Source organism: Brachypodium distachyon, chromosome 3 (assembly GCF_000005505.3).
Source record: "Brachypodium distachyon strain Bd21 chromosome 3, Brachypodium_distachyon_v3.0, whole genome shotgun sequence".
Classification (NCBI taxonomy): Eukaryota; Viridiplantae; Streptophyta; class Magnoliopsida; order Poales; family Poaceae; genus Brachypodium; species Brachypodium distachyon.
Genome location: NC_016133.3, coordinates 36,851,882 through 36,871,515, shown reverse-complemented (window position 1 = coordinate 36,871,515; position 19,634 = coordinate 36,851,882). Strand labels below are relative to the sequence as shown.

At 41.9% G+C, this 19,634-nt stretch overlaps 2 protein-coding genes and 1 long non-coding RNA gene across 11 annotated transcripts; 1 reads left to right on the top strand and 2 right to left on the bottom strand.

The window, feature by feature from the left end:
- Positions 1 to 22: 22 nt before the first annotated feature.
- LOC100832870 lies at positions 23 to 6,290 on the bottom strand. Of its 4 annotated transcripts, XM_014901151.2 has the most exons (7): positions 5,688 to 6,290; positions 3,507 to 4,370; positions 2,116 to 2,559; positions 1,555 to 1,744; positions 608 to 1,479; positions 389 to 451; positions 23 to 307 (listed from the first exon to the last, which is right to left on the bottom strand). In XM_014901151.2, exons 1-6 carry the CDS (start codon positions 6,177 to 6,179, stop codon positions 389 to 391), a joined length of 2,925 nt encoding a protein of 974 aa, XP_014756637.1. In that variant the 5' UTR covers positions 6,180 to 6,290; the 3' UTR covers positions 23 to 307. The 4 variants fall into 4 exon arrangements, 3 of the variants coding, with proteins under 3 accessions (XP_014756637.1, XP_014756636.1, XP_003572150.1); XR_002964868.1 differs by having other exon boundaries at positions 389 to 1,479; positions 5,688 to 6,289; XM_014901150.2 differs by having other exon boundaries at positions 23 to 451.
- Positions 6,291 to 11,265: 4,975 nt separating this feature from the next.
- Positions 11,266 to 16,985, top strand: LOC100832561 (carotenoid 9,10(9',10')-cleavage dioxygenase 1). Of its 2 annotated transcripts, none has more exons than XM_014900803.2 (13): positions 11,266 to 11,494; positions 11,599 to 11,721; positions 12,996 to 13,098; positions 13,204 to 13,463; positions 13,851 to 14,030; positions 14,389 to 14,467; positions 14,552 to 14,633; positions 15,024 to 15,086; positions 15,166 to 15,304; positions 15,571 to 15,856; positions 15,957 to 16,021; positions 16,126 to 16,284; positions 16,707 to 16,985. In XM_014900803.2, exons 1-13 carry the CDS (start codon positions 11,378 to 11,380, stop codon positions 16,815 to 16,817), a joined length of 1,767 nt encoding a protein of 588 aa, XP_014756289.1. In that variant the 5' UTR covers positions 11,266 to 11,377; the 3' UTR covers positions 16,818 to 16,985. The 2 variants fall into 2 exon arrangements, with proteins under 2 accessions (XP_014756289.1, XP_010235077.1); XM_010236775.3 differs by having other exon boundaries at positions 11,272 to 11,497.
- LOC100845919 lies at positions 13,565 to 19,501 on the bottom strand. Of its 5 annotated transcripts, none has more exons than XR_002965167.1 (5): positions 19,438 to 19,501; positions 18,163 to 19,305; positions 17,921 to 18,048; positions 14,300 to 15,363; positions 13,565 to 14,083 (listed from the first exon to the last, which is right to left on the bottom strand). It is a non-coding gene; the product is annotated as an uncharacterized LOC100845919 (long non-coding RNA). The 5 variants fall into 5 exon arrangements; XR_002965169.1 differs by having other exon boundaries at positions 14,300 to 14,501; XR_002965168.1 differs by having other exon boundaries at positions 14,300 to 14,376.
- Between the last annotated feature and the right edge of the window lie 133 nt (positions 19,502 to 19,634).

The following is a 19,634-nucleotide window of genomic DNA, read 5'->3' as shown; positions in this document are numbered from 1 at the left end:
TTTTTCATAGTTGCAGCAGATCAGATATATGAACTTCTCATAAGCCTATCTTCCATGGCAAGTAACGTGTATAATTACAGGTAGCAAAGATCTCAAACATCACACAGAAAATATCACTCAGGTAAGGTGCATAAGCTTGTAATCACTTCCTCTATGCTAGTATACATGCCGAGCACTTGTGTTTCATATAATTTCCTCTATGCTATTGAGTATACATGCCGAGCACTTGTGTTTCATATAGGGCCTATTCACACGAGTCATGTTCCAACTTCCAATATAACCACATCGAAGCTGACATGCTGAGTTGCTGAAATGCACACGAACGCTGGGGTCAGCAAAAACAACTTGCCTGATGAAACAAACAAATGAATATGTAGAAGCCACAAACTCAAAAACATCTTATCTGTGGACCAATTCCCGGAGTCAAATCTCCTTTGTGCATCCAAGACACCTGCCATATTCCAAGGACATAAATCTTCTTCACATGGAGGCACCATAATCATGGAAATTGAAAGCATTTTAATATGAGCTCAATTATGCATAGGCACTACACAAATCAAAGCTTCTTTGGGAGATCGTATGTTTTCTTGAGGAACTTTGAGGCCACCTCATCATTCCGGTAGCACAATACTCGCAGGATAGTGTTGGGGTCATCTGGGCTCCACTGGGCGGGCACGGCAGGCATTGGGAATCTTGATTTTGCTGGAGATTCGTAACATCTGGAAATTGTTTGCTTGAAACGCTGGATAAGGATTCCTGTGTCTGTTTGCAGGAGTGGCAGAATGCTCTTCACCTCCAAGGAAGCCTTGTCAATTACTTCCTCTGGCAGGCCATCACCATTTGCAAAGTACAGTCCTCTGAGGTCTCTGAAATCATTCTCTATTATCTGGGAGTCCTGAAGAGTGAAAGCACGTGTAGGTCCACCAGCAAGAAGTACCAACAGAAATCCATCAAAAGAACCTTTCATCAAAGAAGTTATGAGACGACTCCGCACCCCATTATGCACTATTCCAGATATGACCCTAAGGATAGAGTCAAGCTCTCTCAACAAAGGCTCCACCCTGTTTGATGAAGTACCACCGACATACAGTGTGTCCAAAAGTACATGACTCAAACAATTGAATACCAACTTATATGCAGTTGTGTCACACAGCTGACGGATGCTGTCTTGGCAACTTGCCTGGGATAGCTCAAAGTTGATGCTCAGTCCATCAGTGATACCATCCTGAGCTGATTCACAGTTTCGTAAACATGTTTTCGCCTTCTTCTTCAGGTTTTCCAACTCAGTTTGGATGTAGTGGAGTGTATTAATTCGTACGCAGAGTTCAGGAAGATCTGAGGCACTGTTTCCAGTGGATGATCCAACTTGTGATCCACGCTTCATAAGAACATGTGGTTTTTCCTTTTTCTTGAATAATTTGGATCCAACGTCGCATCTTGTTAAGTGAGGTAGTTGTGGAATGGTAGTACTCCGGGTCCCTGTGAATCAATACTCTATGAAATCACCATGGCTAAATATTGTACGAAAAGAAAAGTCTTTGCCTTCATACATACCACAGCAAGATTTTGCCTTGGAGACATAATACTGTATAATTCTACCAATCCCAGCTGCTAGATCAGGAAAGGTAGTAGAGTGCATTGGTATGGGCAACTGAAAAAACGCATCTAAAATTTCATCAATTATCCTTAGCATCTCCACGGAAGAAGGAGCAAAGCTCTGTCTGTTAGCCTTTGGATTCCATGTCTGCATACCAGTTCACAAAATTAGTGGAACACTAGAATGGTTGTTCTATGCTGATATTAGGCTATACAACGTTGCACAAATACTTGATAGAGCAGTTGGAATATGATGATATCTTTTTTGCAACAGATGGTTGAGAATGGCTGAATGCCTAAATAGCTAATCACTTGAGTCAGATATTATCTGTTGAGCACGTTGATAAGAAAATGAATGTGTTATAACTTATAACTAGTGGTAAATCGTCCAGGTTCTGTAGCACATCCAGACGACGAAAGGCTACCACAGACTAAATCAATGGGTAAGGCTGAAACGATAATCAACCTGAGTTCTCAAAGTTAATACAGATAGGGTATAGGATAACGAGTAAAGATCACCTCCTGTTGTAAACTTCGGTGAACCCATCCCTTAAGTCTGTCAACTCGATCTTTCACCCATGCTTTGACCAGATTAGTAATTGCATTTTCAGCTTCATATGGTGGCATTTGTCTGATCAATGACTTGCCTCCATCATCACTATCCACAGAATCTTCAACAGCAATTTTGACAAGATACTTCTCTAACTTGTCAGCCGCGTTAAGCACTTGAGCAGTGTCTGGTGTCAACTTTGTAAGCCCATCCATAAATTGCTTCAGCTCATTGCCAAAGCAAGAATGAAGGGTTGTAACTGCAACACCTGAAGCGAATGGGTGCCATTTCTTCAATATTGGACTGTACATATTTTTCTCCTTGGTAGCAAGGTCACCGATATCCTTTGCAAGGATTGAAAGAACTGGCACGGGGTTTCTTGATGATCGCTTTGAGTCTGCCTCCTCCATTCTCTGCGCAAATCAACAAAACATCAGAATCAACACAGTAACAAGTGTCCAGGGGTCAACATTACGATCATTTTATAATGATTCCTACAACTGTAAGTAAGAAGATCAAATATTAATGAGAGCCATCACAAATGCTTAATGTCCAGTTTTGCAGCACTGAAAAAAGATCTAGCACTCATGGTAAGATAAAACAAAATGAGGAAAATAACAAAAAAAAGAGAGTAAAGTGCACCGTTCATCCATTAACTTGGCATGCATGTTCACTTTAGTCAGTTTAGTCCAAAAACTCACATGACATGCCCTTTTTGCCACATTGGTATGCTGACTACGAACGAGACGCCAGTGAGGCACACGCCTGTTCCAGGCATGTAAAAAAGACAAATGTATACACTTTGCATAATAACCCCAAAAATTTGCAATGTCATATGCACCCAGGACCCAGCACCATGGGCGTGAGCATTGCAGGCCCAATTCAATGTACACGTGTTTCCCGTGCTACTCGTATGGTCGTACCCTCTCCTGATCAAACAAATCAAGTTCGTCATGTCCTGCATACATATATCCTACAAGAATTTCAGTTCAGTTTTCAACTTTGGTTCTACCTGAATTATCTCCATTTACCACAGTTTAAAAATCTTGCGGATCTCTGAGTATAGCTTTTGGGATTTGCTGTGTACACAAAAAAAAACATACCTGGAACATGGCTCGTGTCAAGTTTTAGTCAAGATGCCAACATGGCAAATATGTTTGTTGTGTGAGCATTTGGACTAAACTGAACCCCATTGCCACGTTTAATGGACCAAATTAACCACTTTCAAGTTAATGGACTAAAGTGAACATATGTGTCAAGTTAAAGGACCAGCGGTACATTTTGCTAAAAAATATTAATCTTGCATTATTCCTCCTGAATGAGTAAAAGAGACAAGCACAAGTTCACAGTTTGAACTTACTTGAGCAAAAGCAGTACGGATTGAGGACCGTATGTATGCTTCTATCCTGCCGCGTGCTACATCAGTCTCTCCTTTCCTTCTGCGGCGATATTCCTTAGATGTATCTTTCGCAAGAATCTTTGCAGCTGAGACTCCTATCGAGGCAATGCCATGCATGGAATCAATATTGCTAGTACTGAAAGTTTCATGGTAAGCTAGTAGTCTTTGCTCAGTCCAACCCATTATCGAACTTAAAGTGGAGCTCAATATGTCACAGTAATCTGGATCTTCGGTGGTTTTTGCATCATTTACAACTTCAGTTAACTGTTTCTCTGCTGCAGAAAGCAACTCGATATCTACTTGGTCCAACATGGCAAAATGGTTGAACAATGCCCAGGTAAAGCAGAGGTTGTGAAGCATCTGATTAATCCCAAGAATAACCCAAGTCTTCTTCAACAACCCCATCACTTCATCAATCTCATCAACCACAGCACCATCCTCACTCTCAAAGCAAGCTTCTACTAACATCCGATAGATATGGAAATTCAATGGAAAACCATCTGCCCAGTGGCACTCATCAGAACGTCCATCGAGGGATCTGCTAGCAAGAGACTTTACAGCACTGCTCAGTTCCTGCATCGATTCAGAATCCTTCCCAGTTTCAAGTGGCCTCTCATATGCTATATGTATTATCTGCAGCAGTCTGTGTGCAGAAATGTCTGATTTGCTTAGGGGAACAAGCGGGTGAACCAGCAAACCAGTCTCAAGAAGCTTCAAATTTCTAAACTGCCAGGCCACATACTCTTGTGGATCAGGGAAATCTGATGCTTTACACTGCCGCAAGAACTCCAAGGGCAAAATCATTGATTCTGCACGTCTGCCTAGCTGTTTGAAGAAGAAAAAGGTGAAATTAATTTGAAGGCTCAAACTCTTTTTGTGAATGGCAGAAATATCTAAGTTCTGCATTAATAAGTGCAGAGGATAACTGATGGTGACTCAGCTATACAAGTTAATAGTGCTCCAAAGCAATTAACTACCCAAAATAGAATACTTGCTGAGGCCAGAGCTTCGCATCTTCAGAACAAACAAGACAATCCTGCCAACAGTCTCTATCTAGAGAAAGAAATAACAGGAAATATGAATTGCTGGTCTGGCATGTCTAAAAGGAAACATACATTTCACATTTTCCATGTAGACATTGACCTGAAACCCACAGCAAAATAAGAATCAAAGGTAACCAAAGAAACCTCAACAATGAGGATATAAATATTAACTTCATGTATTTGCGTGTCCAGCTGTCCACAAAGGTAGTGAATATATTAACCAACATTTTAATGACTCAATTTTGGTTAATCATCTGTTTTTGTTGTTGGGCTGAGTGTGTATGTGTGTGTATTTTTATTGTTGCCTTGCTATCTGAGAAGTGAAATGAAGTATTGAGGCTGATAAGAATGAACGGCTGATACAAACCATGAAGATACCCAATGACAACTTGTGCATTCTGACAGTTTACATGGATGGAATCAGATAAAAGATACCAGAATTGCCAAACACAAGAACTGAAATTTGAACACCTCACCTGGGTAAAATATTTAGCAAAGTTATACTCATTGAGAAACAATCAGAAATAAGAACGAATGTTTCACTGATTTCATCTTTCTACACAGAACAGAATACCAGATGAACATGGACATTTTTTTCCACTGCTGACCCAATAGTACTTCAGGACGCTCATAATTGGAGCCCACATTCGCACACAAGCGAAATATAAAAGCAAGAAAACATCATAATTAAGAATCCATTCAAGTACAAAGTACAGATTGCAAAAGGACAGAGCCCAAGGAGAGGAGACTAGATAATCGCAACACTGATCAATGCAATCACTCCATCAAATTGAGCAAATTCCTTCCCACTTTCCTGGTAATAACTTTCGTTTGTGGCATTTCAACTGCGATCTCAACAATAGACTTGCTCAAGGAAACTAAGTTTGATGATCTCCCAAGATCACCAAATTGAGACACACAGTGGCCGCTCATTGGTTATACTACGAGTCTACCAAACCCACACCACTAACAAGTAGGAACACAGACAGGGATCTAGTACAAACGTTCAGCCCACCGACACTGCAACAACCACCTAAACAAGCGATCGCAAAAATGAATAAGAGAATAAAGCTACGTTGCAAGGAATCGAGATGTCGACCTGGCTGGCGGCGATGCGGAGCAGCCCGCGGCGGATCCTGGCGTCGGCCTGCTCCGTCACCCTCAGCTTGACCCGCACGAGGTCCGCCGCGGAGGCTGGCCGCCGCGGCGGCGCGGCCCTGGACGACGCCAAGGACCTGAGCCCGAGCGCCTTCTTCGCCTTGCTGGCCGCCGTGGACGTGAGCGAGCGCTGCAGGGAAGACGAGGAGGTGGTCGAAGTGGATGTGGCCGCGGAGGAGGTGGCGGAGGAGGTCGAGGCGGTGGAAGCGGAAGTGGACTGGGGGATGTAGGTGAGGGGCTTGGCGCCGGTGGCACGGGAGGCGGCGACGAGGACCTCGTAGGCGGTGGTGCGGAGGTCGTCAGCGGAGAGCGGCACGCCGAGGTCAGGGAACGGGGCCGCGAGCGGCATCGCGGCGGCGGTGGAGGTTGCTGTGACACCGTCGGCGGCGGCAGTTCCGGTTGCCCTGGGGCCTAGGAGGAGGCGGGGCGCCATGCTGCCGATTGATCGATGTGTTTTGTACTTGATTTTTTTCTTGTTTTTTATTAGAACGGCGTTGATCTGTTTTGGGTGTAGGTTGGGTGTCTTTTTGTGAGATCGCGTGAATCCGCCAACAAACCAGCATATAATCTCCACAACCGCAAGGAACCTGATAGGCGACGGGATACCATTTTCCATTTTTCTGAACAAACAAACTTTAATAAATGGTGATTCTTATTCGGGTCTGTTTGGAAGCAGGGACAAAAGTCCTTGGTACTTTTACGCGTGTCATCTCTTTTCTCCATGCTAAAAGGCTATTTGTCCCCGGTAGTCATAGAACTTGTCAAATGCAAGCCATTGCGGTTGCGCACAAATCAAATTCTAACCAAATTTGCTATGATATGACAGCCGGACAATGTCCAATGTCCATTTGTCATGTCACCCTTGAAAATGTCCTAAAACACGTTTTAAGTCTCTAACCCATGCTGCGGTGGCCATGACATTGTCAACACCCTAATAACTCAAAACTGCTACCACCACCTCGTCCAATCTAGCATCCCATACGATATTGAGCGACGGGGAGAGAAAAACATTATTCACTTCGTTTCCAATAGTAACATGCAAGAACGGAAAGCGTTGCAAATTTAGTTCGCCGTTAGTAAACATAGAAGTTGCGAGATGTATGTATTGCTAAGATTTTCCATCACTACACACGCATGATTCATGTGTTCCAAACTATATCCGTTGCTAACATATTTTGTTGGCAAACGTATATAGTATGTTGCAGATTCTATCTGTGACCGAGTTATATAATTGGATACGCAACACCCATAACATACATTGCAATCTGTGTGTTGCCATGACTCCACTTTTTAATTAGGTGGATTGAATCAGACTGGACTAAAATTCTGAAATGGGAAACCATATTTTAACTAACAACATCGCAAACTCAAATTTTTGTGTGCTAAGATCTAAGTCAAACGTTGTGGAAAATGATTTTTATGAGGAAATAAAACATATAATGGAAAATAACCTCTGAAGGAAAAACACGGGTAACTGTAAATTTGTTTTTGGTGATCAAAGCAGACTCGCATTCTAACAAGTGCGACCATACTGTAATTATATATTTTTTACTTGTTACCTAGTTTTATTGAACGATGGTGAACTCAAAATTTTCAATGGCAACCTCGAAAAAAACAGTTGCATGAAACCGAGTTTTATAGTAGGAAAAGTATACGAAGTATACACTCTCAAATGTTCCTGGACATTTCAGAATTGATTTGGTATTTATTTGGAACTCTTCTTATTTTTCGGAAAAGAAAAATCATTTTGTTTCTACCTCCCCTCATCTTGGGCTAAAGCCCAGCTTCGCCCTTCTCTCTTTCTCTTTGGGCCGCAGCCCACCTGCTCCCTTCTCTCCTTTTCTTTTCTTACTGGGCTGCACCTCTTCTGGCCCAACTCGTGGCCACAGTCCCATCTTCCTCCTCCTGGTTCGCTAAAAAAAAAACAAATCTTCCTCCTCCTAGTGCTCTGACCCCCAAAAAATCTTCCTTCCCCGAAAAAAGACACGTGGAGCACGCATGCAGCAGCAGCCATGGCCGCCAACCAATTCTTTTTGAATTGAAAAGGAGAAATTGATCCCTATTTACTCTCAAACCGATTCAGACGATGAATTAGCGGTTTCTCCTCTATAATATCTCTATTAAAACGGTTTTGTTATATCTAAGTCGACTGATTTTTACTTAGACATAAGTCGATTTTTCAGCCATTGAATATGGTATGTGCTTTAAGATTCGGGACAAACGATAAAAAATGGAGAGTGAAAAATGATATCCACATATTAATTCAACGGCTATGATACGTCGACTGAGAATTAAGCCTTTTGATTAAAAATCAGTCGATTGAGATATAAAACAAGGACATAAATAGGGATATATTTGAATTAAGCCTTTTTAGTTCAAATATAAAAAAAAGGCTTAATTCAAAAGACTGAGATATGATACGTTAGGTGAGCCTTTTTTTTTCACACACAGTAAAAAAGAACGACTCACCGAATGCCGACCATGGCATTCATCTTCTGATCTTTCTTCACCGGACGAAATTCAAATATATGCGCTACACTTTGAGGCCTCTCCCTCTCCTCCCCCATACCCCTCTGTAGTATTTCGATTTTGCTATTGCTTAGACGACTGAGAAAAAACTATTTCTTAGAGCATCTTCAGCAATAGTCCCTAAAACAAGGTCCTAAAGTGTATCTAGGGAGGGTCCTACAAAATACAATTGTCTATTTGTGACATGTGGGACCGACTTGTCAATGATAGATAGAGTTGCCTTTTCTTTTCCTTTTCATTTTTCTTCCTTCTTCTTCCTGAGGAGAAGCAGCGGCGTGGTGTGGTGCCCTTCTTCCCGAGGTCCCGGCCGTGGGCGGCGGAGCGGCGTGGCCGAGGGCGCCGGGCGAGGTCGTGGGACCGGGGCGACTCAGCGGAGGGCGAGGGCGCGGCCATGGGGCGTGGGCGACGCGGCGGAGGGGTGCGGAGGAAGGGGACGGCTGCGCGGAGGCAGCGGTGCGGCGGAGTGGCTCGGCGGCGCGGAGGCAGGGGCAGCCGCAAGCGGCGGAGGGGCGCGGAGACAGGGGAGGCGGTCGGGGGGGCGGCAGCACGGAGGCGGGGGAGGCGGCAGTGGACGACGGACTCGCACGGTGGCAGGAGAGATGGCGTCGCGGGAGGTCGGCGGCGGCGGGCGGAGGCGGCGCGGGGAGGTCGCCGACGGCGGACGGAGGCAGCGCGGGATGGTCGGAGCCTCCACGAGAGGGCAGAAGGTGACGTGGCGTGGGAAGGAGAGGAACAGGGACTCCCTTCCGGGTCCCTAGGAATATACAGGGGCTTGAGGGATGTATTTAGGTGCATGTCTCTCTACTTCACTGACTCAAATAGATTTTTTTTGGCTCAGCTCCTAAAAATGGGATAGGGATCTTATTTAGGGTCCCTGTTGAAGATTTAGTCAACGATAACAACTTTTTGATTCAATCGTTAAGATTCGTGTAGGTCCGATATAAAAAAAATCTTCATTGGATGTTTACAATTGTCGACTGAGAAATAACTACTACCTCTATTAATTTCATAATTCTTGTCTCAAATTTGCCCAAAATGAATGTATCTATTCCTAAAAAACGTATATATACATGTAATATTTCGACAATAATTATGAAACGGAGGGAGTATTTCTTTAGCGAGCGAGAAATAGACACTCACTTAGTATTTTCATGAAAAATCCGTTGTAACCCGTTCTATCGCATTCTTCTCCACCGGCCATCGTCGCCGAAACCTCGCCAAAACCAAATCGCCAGGATAGACATGCACACGCCATAAGCTTAATTAATAAGCGCGACGTGGAATTTCCAACCCCATCTATCCCCATCCGTGGCAATGGCGCACACACATTACCAGCCAAAAGCCTCTCAAGATCGTGCATGTCGTAAAACACGCGAGTCACACCGCCGATCGAGCGGCCCCCGTCGGCAATAAACCGGCCGGGGCGCCCACACCATGTACAGTTGTACACAGACAGCTCTTCCCGCAAAGATGCAAAAATGCCAATTGTTAGAGCTACTATTTACGTTGAATTCGTCAGCAGTTTAGCAAAATTAGCCACGAAGATCACATTCCAGCGAAGCGAGCATCAATGAGTGCCCAGTCGCGTGTGACTTGAGAGATGCAATGATCAGTGATGGATGGCAACACGAGCAGTAGAGGCCAAACGCGAGCACTGCTTAGCCATCGAGACGTGCAGATGAGACGAACCATACTGATGCATCGTGCTATTGTCCCACGTGTGGGAGAAGATTAAGACACTCTTGTGCCGATGTCATTGGGATGAGTAATTTGTCATCACCTCTGATTCCGATGCACCTCCCTTTTCTTACGAAAAACATAAGGACGGTCCAGATCATTACATATCCTTACATTAAAAAGAGCACGATGGACACTAAACAATTTTTTTTTCTCTCCTTTCTCCCTGACTTCGAACATCACACGATGTTTTCAATTTTGCCGAAGATTCGTCACGAAATTTCACGACATAGCAGTAGACACAATTCCACACAATCTCACCGAAGGGATCAGCGAAAAGTTTCTTGAGCCAGCGGAAAATAGGCTAACAAGTTGGATGTTCGTGCTGTCCTCGCATGGACGTGAGAAATCCAAACAACACTCGGTGCTTTAAAGTTTTCCGAAGATTGCACCGTTAGATCGCGATGAAATTTCACATCTTTGTAGTAGACAAAATTCCGCATAATCCCCACCAAAGGATCGGCGAAACCTTTCTTGATGCATCGGAAAACATGCGAACATGTCGGATGTTCATGCTGTCCCGCACTGTAGTTTGAAGTTCTCCGGAGATTCCACCGTTGGATCGCAATGAAATTTCACATAGTGGTAGTAGACAAAATTCTGCACAATATCACTGAGGGATTGTTGAAATATTGCTCGAATCAACAGGAAACATGTGAACGTCATGCTAGCACAAACGGCCGCAAGAAATCCGAACAACACTCGGTATTTTGGTATTGGCCGGAGATTTTACCGTTGGATCGTGATGAAATTTCACAGCATCGTAGAAGACACAATTCCGAAAATTCTCACTGGAGGGATCGTTGAAACAGTACTTGAGGCAACGGATACCTTGCGAGAGAGAAAAAAGGCAGCGGATACATCACGAGATTGAAAAGAGGCAGACCTTGCGGACCGAAGAGTAAGAGGATCAAGAAATAAAAACGTGAAAACCCTTCTGAGGTTTTTGGGGGGTTGCATTGAATTAGGCATCATTTGTCATAATGGAAAACTATGTGTCGGCCTCATGCATGTTACTAACCTTTCTGTAACAGTGCAAGTTTGGGATAGTGTGCGCATTAGGTTGTTCGGTCTATCAGTTTTTCTTTTCCAATTCGGGTGTCGTAACACATGGAATTCTTCTTATCTTAAAAGGAAGGAATTGCAGGGAATGTGTGGGCGAGCCTGAGCTAGCTGAGCACCCAATCAGGAAATGTGTGCCCACCCCGGTTCATCAGTAGTTCGTTTCCTCGAACGGGTGCAGCCAGCTGCGGTGTATAAATAGAGGCGCAATGGTTCTGCCTCCGCAACAAACTAGCTATAGCACTCCAGAAGAGTATAATCAGTCGAAGTTGAATCTGCTTCGAAGCTTTGCAGAGGCACAAAATGGTAGTAGCAGCATACATGCCTGTCTCCTCTCTCGGGCAACGTATGAGCTTCCCCAGAATAAGGCCATGGCCTGCCAACACCCGTCCTGCTGCTACCTCTTCTCCGATGGCATCCGTCGTACTCAACTCCTCTCCCTTAATGTCCCTGCCCTTAATTAAACGTGTCAAATTAATGGAGTATTAATGATGCCGTGTTTTTTATTTTTGCTGGCGTTTCAGCCATATTTCAAGGAGCTTCAGCAGCAGATTACTTCCAAGCTGGCGGAGGCATCCGAAAGACTTCTGGATGCATTTGTAGATTCCACCTTCACATTCAGTAATCAGTCTTTGCGACCCACGGAGGTAGCCACTCCACCCCTAAATGCTTGTCTTAGTTAACACGTGGAACAATACATGCATACTCTCTCCAATCCGAAAACAAGTGACTCTTAACATGTGGAACAATACATACTCCCTTCCGTCTGGAAACAAGTGATTCGACTTTGTCTAGATTTGTATATAGCTAGACGTGTTTTATTGTATAGATAAATGTGAACTTAAACAAATTCGAGTCACTTATTTTCAGATGGAAGAAGTACATTTCTTGTTTCTTGATGCATATTTGAATTCTGGTATAAGTATAACACATCTTTCAGTTTGTTTTAAAAAAATCCGAATGTTGGCTCATTGAAAAACTCCAGACACTATAAAATAGCAAATTTGTTAAAAAAAAACTCCCTCCGTCCAACAAAGAATGTCTCAACTTTGACTAAATTTGAATGCATCTATATATACTAAGTCATGTCTAGATACATCCAAATTTTAACAAACTTGAGTCATCTTTGTTGGACTAAGGGAGTAGTAAATTTTAGAAAATCACTTTTTTTTGTGTCTAGATTTTCACAAAACTATAGTTATCGCTAATTGTTTCGAAGAAGCATCACTTTTCCGATGAACTTTCTCACATAATCTAAATCCGGTAGATTAAGGCTCAGTTTGGCATTGTTGAATGTTGTTGTGCTGAATTTATTAAATAATCTGCTATGGCAAAATATACACGAAATAAGAAAAAGTTAGTTAGCCAAACATAAAAATAGCCAAAAGCTGGATTATCATAATCCACTCAATGCCAAACCATTTAACACAATTTCTGACAGATGTGGCCCACACGTCAGGTTTCACATGCCATGGTTGGCCCGTTTTCTTTGACACATCAGATCTGGATCCGACCTAACAACGGTCAGAAACGGGCCAGCCGGGACGGGTGTCACCTAACGTTCGGACGACAACCGTCAAAAACACTGTCAAATGGCTTAATCTATCAAATTTAGGTTTTGTGAAAACGTCGCTCAAAGAGTGATGTTTTTTTAGACAAATACCGATAAGTGTGGTTCTATGAAATCCTAAAAGACACAAAAAAAAACGTGTTTTTCTAAAATTTACTTTAAAAAATCGGTGCATTGCAACTTATCAGACTCTGCCACACGGATGCTTCTGGGTGCTGGGAAAACATGTCGATCACCCCTCCCAAATACATAAATCATGAATGCAGTTTGATTGATATTTAGTTTTCTAGATTTGCTATCCATTACTACGACTTAACCTGGGATTAATCATGCCTATATATATGCACGCAGAGCAACTTTGCGCCGGTCGATGAGATCGGTGAGTTGACAACGATACTGGACATCGAAGGAGACATACCAGCAGATTTCCCAGAGGGTGTTTACATAAGAAATGGTGAGTCAGCTTCCTCCGTACTCATTTGTTGTTTACCTACACGATAACATCACAAAGCGCTAACAGCTGCAAGTTGCATCCATTTTTGGACTTGGCGATGCACAGGGTCGAACCCTCAATTTGGAGCCCTCCACAACGTGGACTCCGTGTTTGGGAGGTCGGAGAACATCTGGGTGGAGGGGGAAGGCATGGTCCACGCCGTCTACTTCAGCAAGAGCAGCATGGGCACATGGTCAGTCCAATACGCCAACCGCTACGTGCAATCTGATACGTTCAAGTTTGGGAAACGACGACAGAGACCCTTCGCCCTCCCGGCCGCCACCGGAGAACCCACTGCTATGCTCGCCGGCTATGCTCTAAACATGGTACTTCCTCTGACCCACAATAAGTGTCGTTTGGTTTAGTACAACTTAAGTACAAAGTTGTACTTAATCAGCGACGCTTATACCGCTAAAAGAAACCGCTCAAAAAAATCAGTGACACTTATTATGGATTAGAGGGAGTAAGTATTACTACACTCTCGGGTCTTGAACTAAATCAGCGATATTTAATATGAATTAGAGAAAGTAGTACTCCCTCCGTTTCATAATTCTTGTCTCAAATTTGTTCAAAAATGAATGTATCTATTTCTAAAAAATTGTCTACGTACATGTAATATTTGAGGGAATACTTATCATCAGATATATTTTCCGGTGATATATAGTTAATCTTGGGAGCTGAAACATACATGTATGTATGTCATGTGGGCGCAGCTGAGGTTCGGCAAACCGTTCCAGAACTACAGCAACACGAGCGTGTTTGAGCATTCCGGGAGAGTATATACAATCGCCGAGAATAACGTTCCCCAAGAGATTGATCTGCAGAACCTCGACACAGTGGGCAGGCATGACTTTGGCGGTGACTGGAACACCCCGTGCACATCGCACCCGAAGGTCGGTTCTTTCGCTCAGCAATTCAAGGATTCTGCAAGATCTTAATTTTACACCTGTATATATATACGCAGTGTGCCAGTGTGTCAGGATTTCTGTAAAGAAACAAGCAAATGTATACACAGTGATAGAAAAATTAATGCATCATATAGTAATTCTTGGATGGTCATTAATATACCACTAAGTATAATTGTAGTTTGATACAATAAACATCGTTACAAATATTTGATGCATTTAATTTCCATTTAGGATGCGGAAGTTTTGTACTGTACCTTTCATGATACGGAGTAGAATTTAGTCGCTCCAAAATATCTTGAATGAACTGTACCTTCCATGACCGGCAACTTGCCTATGGGAACAGGTGGTTCCGGGGTCAGGAGAGCTGGTCATTTGTGGATTCAATTTGACGAAGCCTTTTCTAATGGTCGGAGTTGTCTCAGGTCTTCTAGATCCTAATTTCAGTTTACGCATCTCCTATTTACTTGCAGAAAAATTAGATTGCTGACTTTTAAGTTTTACTGCAGCGGATGGAAAGAACCTAACACACAAGGTTGACCTCAAGCTAGATCGATGCACATTTTGTCATGAAATAGGAGTTACTACATTGTAAGTTCTTGGCTACTACTACCAGTTGTGCTAGCTCTACTGCTCTGTTGATGTGCAGTGGTTAATTTATTTATTTTGATGCGGAAGTTTGCTTTTATTTTTATATATGTATTTACTTTAATATCACAATAGTGTCCCTAAAATAAATGAATATAAATCGGAAGAAAACTATATATGGTAATAAATAATTAAGTTGATACTAATTATTTTAAAATATAATTTAAACCTCTACAGCATTGTTGGGTTAATCTGGCTTTCTGAAGCCAGTTCGAATAAATTACCTATAGATATACGTGAAGTAAACAACAAATGTAGCATAATACATCGCCATTTCAGGAAAAAAGAATGAAGCCAATAAAAATACTCAGTGCAGTTAATTTGATTTCTTAGGTACAATATTATCATGGATACACCACTTACCGTCAATCCAAGAAGGATGCTACGAGGTGCCCCGTAAGTCTTCTCAATGAACCTAATCTTGTTTTAAAACTTATCTCGGTTTCCCAATTTGTTCATATATGCCCTGATGTAGGTTGATTGACTATGACAAAGAAAGCTATGCAAGAATTGGTGTCATGCCCCGTTATGGAGATGCAAACTCAGTATTATGGTTTGATGTAGAACCATTCTGTACATTCCATCTTGTCAACTGCCATGAGGAAGATGATGAGGTAGACATTTTTTTTATCCAGATACAACCACGGTGCAGTACATAATGACCCTAATGATACTGTTATAATAAAGATCACTAGTTAGCGAAACAAAGAAAAATGTTCATTAGGGGTATTATATTGCTCTGTTTTTGTGACTTGAATAGTCCGTGATTCTACAACTATTAGACATACCAAAAATATCAAATAGTTGGAATATATTTCAAAAATTAACTAGACATATAATCCAAGGCACCCTAATCTGTCTGCATGTCATGATTTATTAGGTTATTGTAAGGGGAATCCGTGTGCCGCCTTCTGTCCTTGTCGGGCTCAATCAGGCTCATCTGACGTCTGCTAATGATCAAGGAACGGATGAGGAATACTTTTCTCGCTTGTATGAGTGGAGATTAAACTTGAAAACCGGGGCCGTGAAAGGAAAATACATAACCGGGAAAGATGTAGCTTTGGAATTCCCGGTGATTAATGACCAATTTGCAGGCCTGCATCACAGTTATGCATATGCCCAAGTGGTGCATTCGACAGCCAGCTTGGCTGGTGGTAGTGGAACAGGTACTTGTCAGTCAACAGTGACATGGAATGTTATATATCATATCACATATGACAACAGTATGCCATAGTTTTCTAACGATATCTTCAATATATATTGTAGTTCGACCTAAGTTTGGAGGTTTTGCAAAACTTTATCTTGAAGAGGCAGTGAGCAAATATTCTGAGGTAGCTACAACATATAAGTTCAATGCATTTCAGAACTACTGATCTGCTATTTTCATCTATGTATATACATATTGACTTAATTTATGTTTTCGGATTTTTTTAAGCTGGCAGAGAAAGAAGATCTCATAAATGTGGAATACCACCACCTTAATGCAAATCAATTCTGCTCAGGAGCAACTTTTGTCCCAAACGTCAATGGAGGACATGAAGACCATGGGTGGATAATCTCATTCGTGCACGACGAGGACACAAATATATCACAAGCAAGTTTTCATAACCACAACCATGTTTCTTGCATTGCATTTCATACATTGGTACCAGCAGTTCCCAATAAATTCGTACATATATTGCATTCGTGCATTAACACCAGGATTTGCTGGTATGCTGCAACAAAGGGTATATGGTAGTGCATTGTTTTTACGCTATTCATTTTGTAGTATATTGGAATTAGCAATTGAGTATATTGAAAATTATAAGGAAGTATTATACATGTATCCAAGGGGTATACAAGGTTTGACTGTTTGAGTAGATACACCTAGGAGTGTAATACCATTTTCCTGTTTGAACAGTTAGTGCTAACAATTTTTTAAGATTGATGAAACAAGAGGGAAAATGGTTGATTTTATTAAGACTTTGAAATACTCCAGTCATGGCATCATATATCTTCAAATTTACTATTTTGCAGGCACATATCATTAATACTCGAAGATTTGAGAGTGAAGCAATTGCCAAAATAACCTTGCCGCAAAGAGTGCCTTATGGTTTTCATGGAACATTCATATCAAAAAATAAATAGGAGGAGATGTACATTTGTTATTTAGATATATATAGCCTGGTCTCCAACGTAATTGCCCGGGACACATATGTAGTCTTCTTTATATTTGTGTTATTGTGTACTTACCTAGATATGTACATACGTGCTATTCTGCTATTTAAAATATCGCCAATTATAAATCTTCAGAAAGTGATCATCATAACCTTAACAAAATAGATAAATTCATAGATCTTACTTTGCATAATTCGATTACGGCTATGCATAAACTGATCGGTCAATTCGTCTTTTGAACTTTGGTTTTGTGTATTAACACTACTACAGAATAGCGCTCCACTGATGGACCCAGAAGGACCTGTAAAGTGGTGTTGAGAAACACCGTTAGTGGTGACTCACAAAATGTCATTCTTGGCAAGTCACCACTGACAGGTCGCATAAAGACCCATTATTGCTGAGTGATTATCCCATATCCGATTGACACGGAGGTCACCGGGCTTAAGTATGACCCGTCAGTGCTAATCACATCAACATTGACAGGCCATACTTGAGGCCGTCAATGGTGAATGGAGGTGCCACCTTCAGGTGACACAGCGCCAATGGCGTCTGTCGAGGGATAAAATATCCGTGCCTCATAGCAATACAGTTTTCAGAAGTGATTTTTTTTATGTCATGGGGATACGCTCGGGGTACTAGGGATCGCATGGCATTACTTTACTTACCCAAGTTCAGGCCACCAATAAGAATATCAGTTCAGTTTTCCACTTTGGTTCTACCGGTATTATCTCAATTTACCACGGTTAAAACTCTAGCAGATTTCTGGGTATCGCTTTTGGGTGTTCATTTTGCAAAAGAGGAAACCGTACCTGGAACGCGGCTCGTGTGTCCCAGTTTTAGTCAACATGCTAACATGGCAAAAAGTGTGTGTTCTGTAAGCTTTTGGACTAAACTGATCCCATTGTCAAGTTTGGACCGAATTAACCATTTTCATGTTAATAGACTAAAGTGAACATGCGTGTCAAGTAAGTTAGAGCACCAATGGTGCATTTTACTAAAAAGAACAAAATCCTTGCATTATTCTTCCTTAATGAGTAAAAACAACCAAGCACAAGTTCACAATTTGAACTTACTTGAGAAAAAGCAGTACAGACCGTATGCAGGCTTCTATCCTGCCGCGTACTACATCAGTCTCTTCTTTCCTTCTCTGGCGGTATTCTTTTGGTGTATCTTTCCCCCAGAATCTTCGCAGTTGAGACTCCTACCAATACAACGCCATGCATGGAATCAATATTGCTAGTATTGGAAGTTTCATGGTAAGCTAAGTATAAGTGGATTTTTTTTTGCGGGAAAAGTATAAGTGGATTGTCTGTACCTTTCCATCATCGAACTTAAAGTGGAGCTAAGTATATCACAGTAATCTGGAGCTTCGGTGGTTTTTGCATCTTTTACCCAGGTAACTGATTCTCTGCTGCAGAAAGTAACGATATCTACTTGGTCCGACATGGCAAAATGGTTGAGTAATGCCCACGTAAAGTAGAAGTTGTGAAGCATCTGATTGATCCCAAGAATAACCCAAGTCTTCTTCAAAAACTCCATCACTTCATCAATCTCATCAACCACAGTACCATCACTCTCAAAGCAAGCTTCTACTAACATTTGGTAGATATGGAGATTCAATGGAAAGCCATCTTCCCAGTGGAATTCATCAGAACGTCCACCGAGGGATCTGCTAGCAAGAGACTCTAACTACAGCACTGCTCAGTTCCTGCATCAATTCAGAGTCCTTCCCAGTTTCAATTGGCCCATCATATGCTCTATGTACTATCTGTCACAGCCTCTTTGCAGAAATGTCTAATTTGCTTAAGCGAACAAGCGGGTGAACCAGAAAACTAGTCTCAACTCAAGAAGCTTCAAATTCCTAAACTGCCAGGCCACAAACTCTCGTGGACCGTGAAAACTAATGCTTTACAGTTTACACTGCCGCGAGAACTCCAAGAGCAAAATCATTGATTCTGCACACCTGCTTTGTTTGAAGAGGAAAAAGGTAAAATTGATCTTAAGGTTCAGACACTTTTTGTAAATGGAAGAAATCTCTGAAGTTCTACATGAATAAGTGCAGAGGATAGCTGTCAAAAAAGCCAGTAACTTGCTATACTTGTAATATTTATATGGACAAATTTACAATTGATCAAAGGACCGGTAAGATTAAAAAAAAACTCCTGCAAGCTTTGCTACCGCCTACCTGCAACTGCAAGGACCAAAGCCTGGAGATCTTACGAACATATCATTGGCTTATATTTTGTGACTTTTTGAAATGTTAAAGATCTGGCTATCCAAAATGCATTTGTAAATATTCTGGTTTCTGAATTTAACTTGAAATACTTGACAAAAAAAAGTAATTACTTGAGAGAAGAGTCACAAATCATTACTAAAATCAGAGCCAGAAAGGTCGATCCAACATGGAACCGATAAATTCTTGACCACCCACAACTGATAATGGAATGCTTGGAGCCTCCTGCAGAAGAGAGGAAAAAACAACATAAGAATATTCCATGATGCGCCCATAGGATACATAACATTGTGTTTATACAGAGTAACAGAAAATTAACATGGATACATTGTATTGTTTGTGAGTGAGAATTTGTACCTCAAGTCTGGGTGATATGGCCACACTGCCTTTTGATCACAGAGAGAAAGGCAAGAACTGTTACCTATCGTCTCAGATCCGGTTTCTAGCCAAGAATTCTGATTTCATGCCTGGGATGGTTTGGATGGGTGCTGACTACTCTCTCAATGGCAGCCATCACGGCCTTCGATGAAGGCAATATCTCTCCCAAACTATTA

Coding starts and splice junctions, on each gene's coding strand:
- LOC100832561 (XM_010236775.3), top strand. CDS start 11,378: ATGGTAGTAGCAGCATACATGCCTGTCTCCTCTCTCGGGCAACGTATG. Junction 15,305..15,570: donor GCCATGAGGAAGATGATGAG/GTAGACATTTTT, acceptor ATGATTTATTAG/GTTATTGTAAGGGGAATCCG. Junction 16,285..16,706: donor AGGACACAAATATATCACAA/GCAAGTTTTCAT, acceptor ACTATTTTGCAG/GCACATATCATTAATACTCG.
- LOC100832870 (XM_014901150.2), bottom strand. CDS start 6,179: ATGGCGCCCCGCCTCCTCCTAGGCCCCAGGGCAACCGGAACTGCCGCC. Junction 4,371..5,687: donor TCCGCATCGCCGCCAGCCAG/GTCGACATCTCG, acceptor TTCTTCAAACAG/CTAGGCAGACGTGCAGAATC. Junction 452..607: donor TGTGCTACCGGAATGATGAG/GTGGCCTCAAAG, acceptor GGAATATGGCAG/GTGTCTTGGATGCACAAAGG.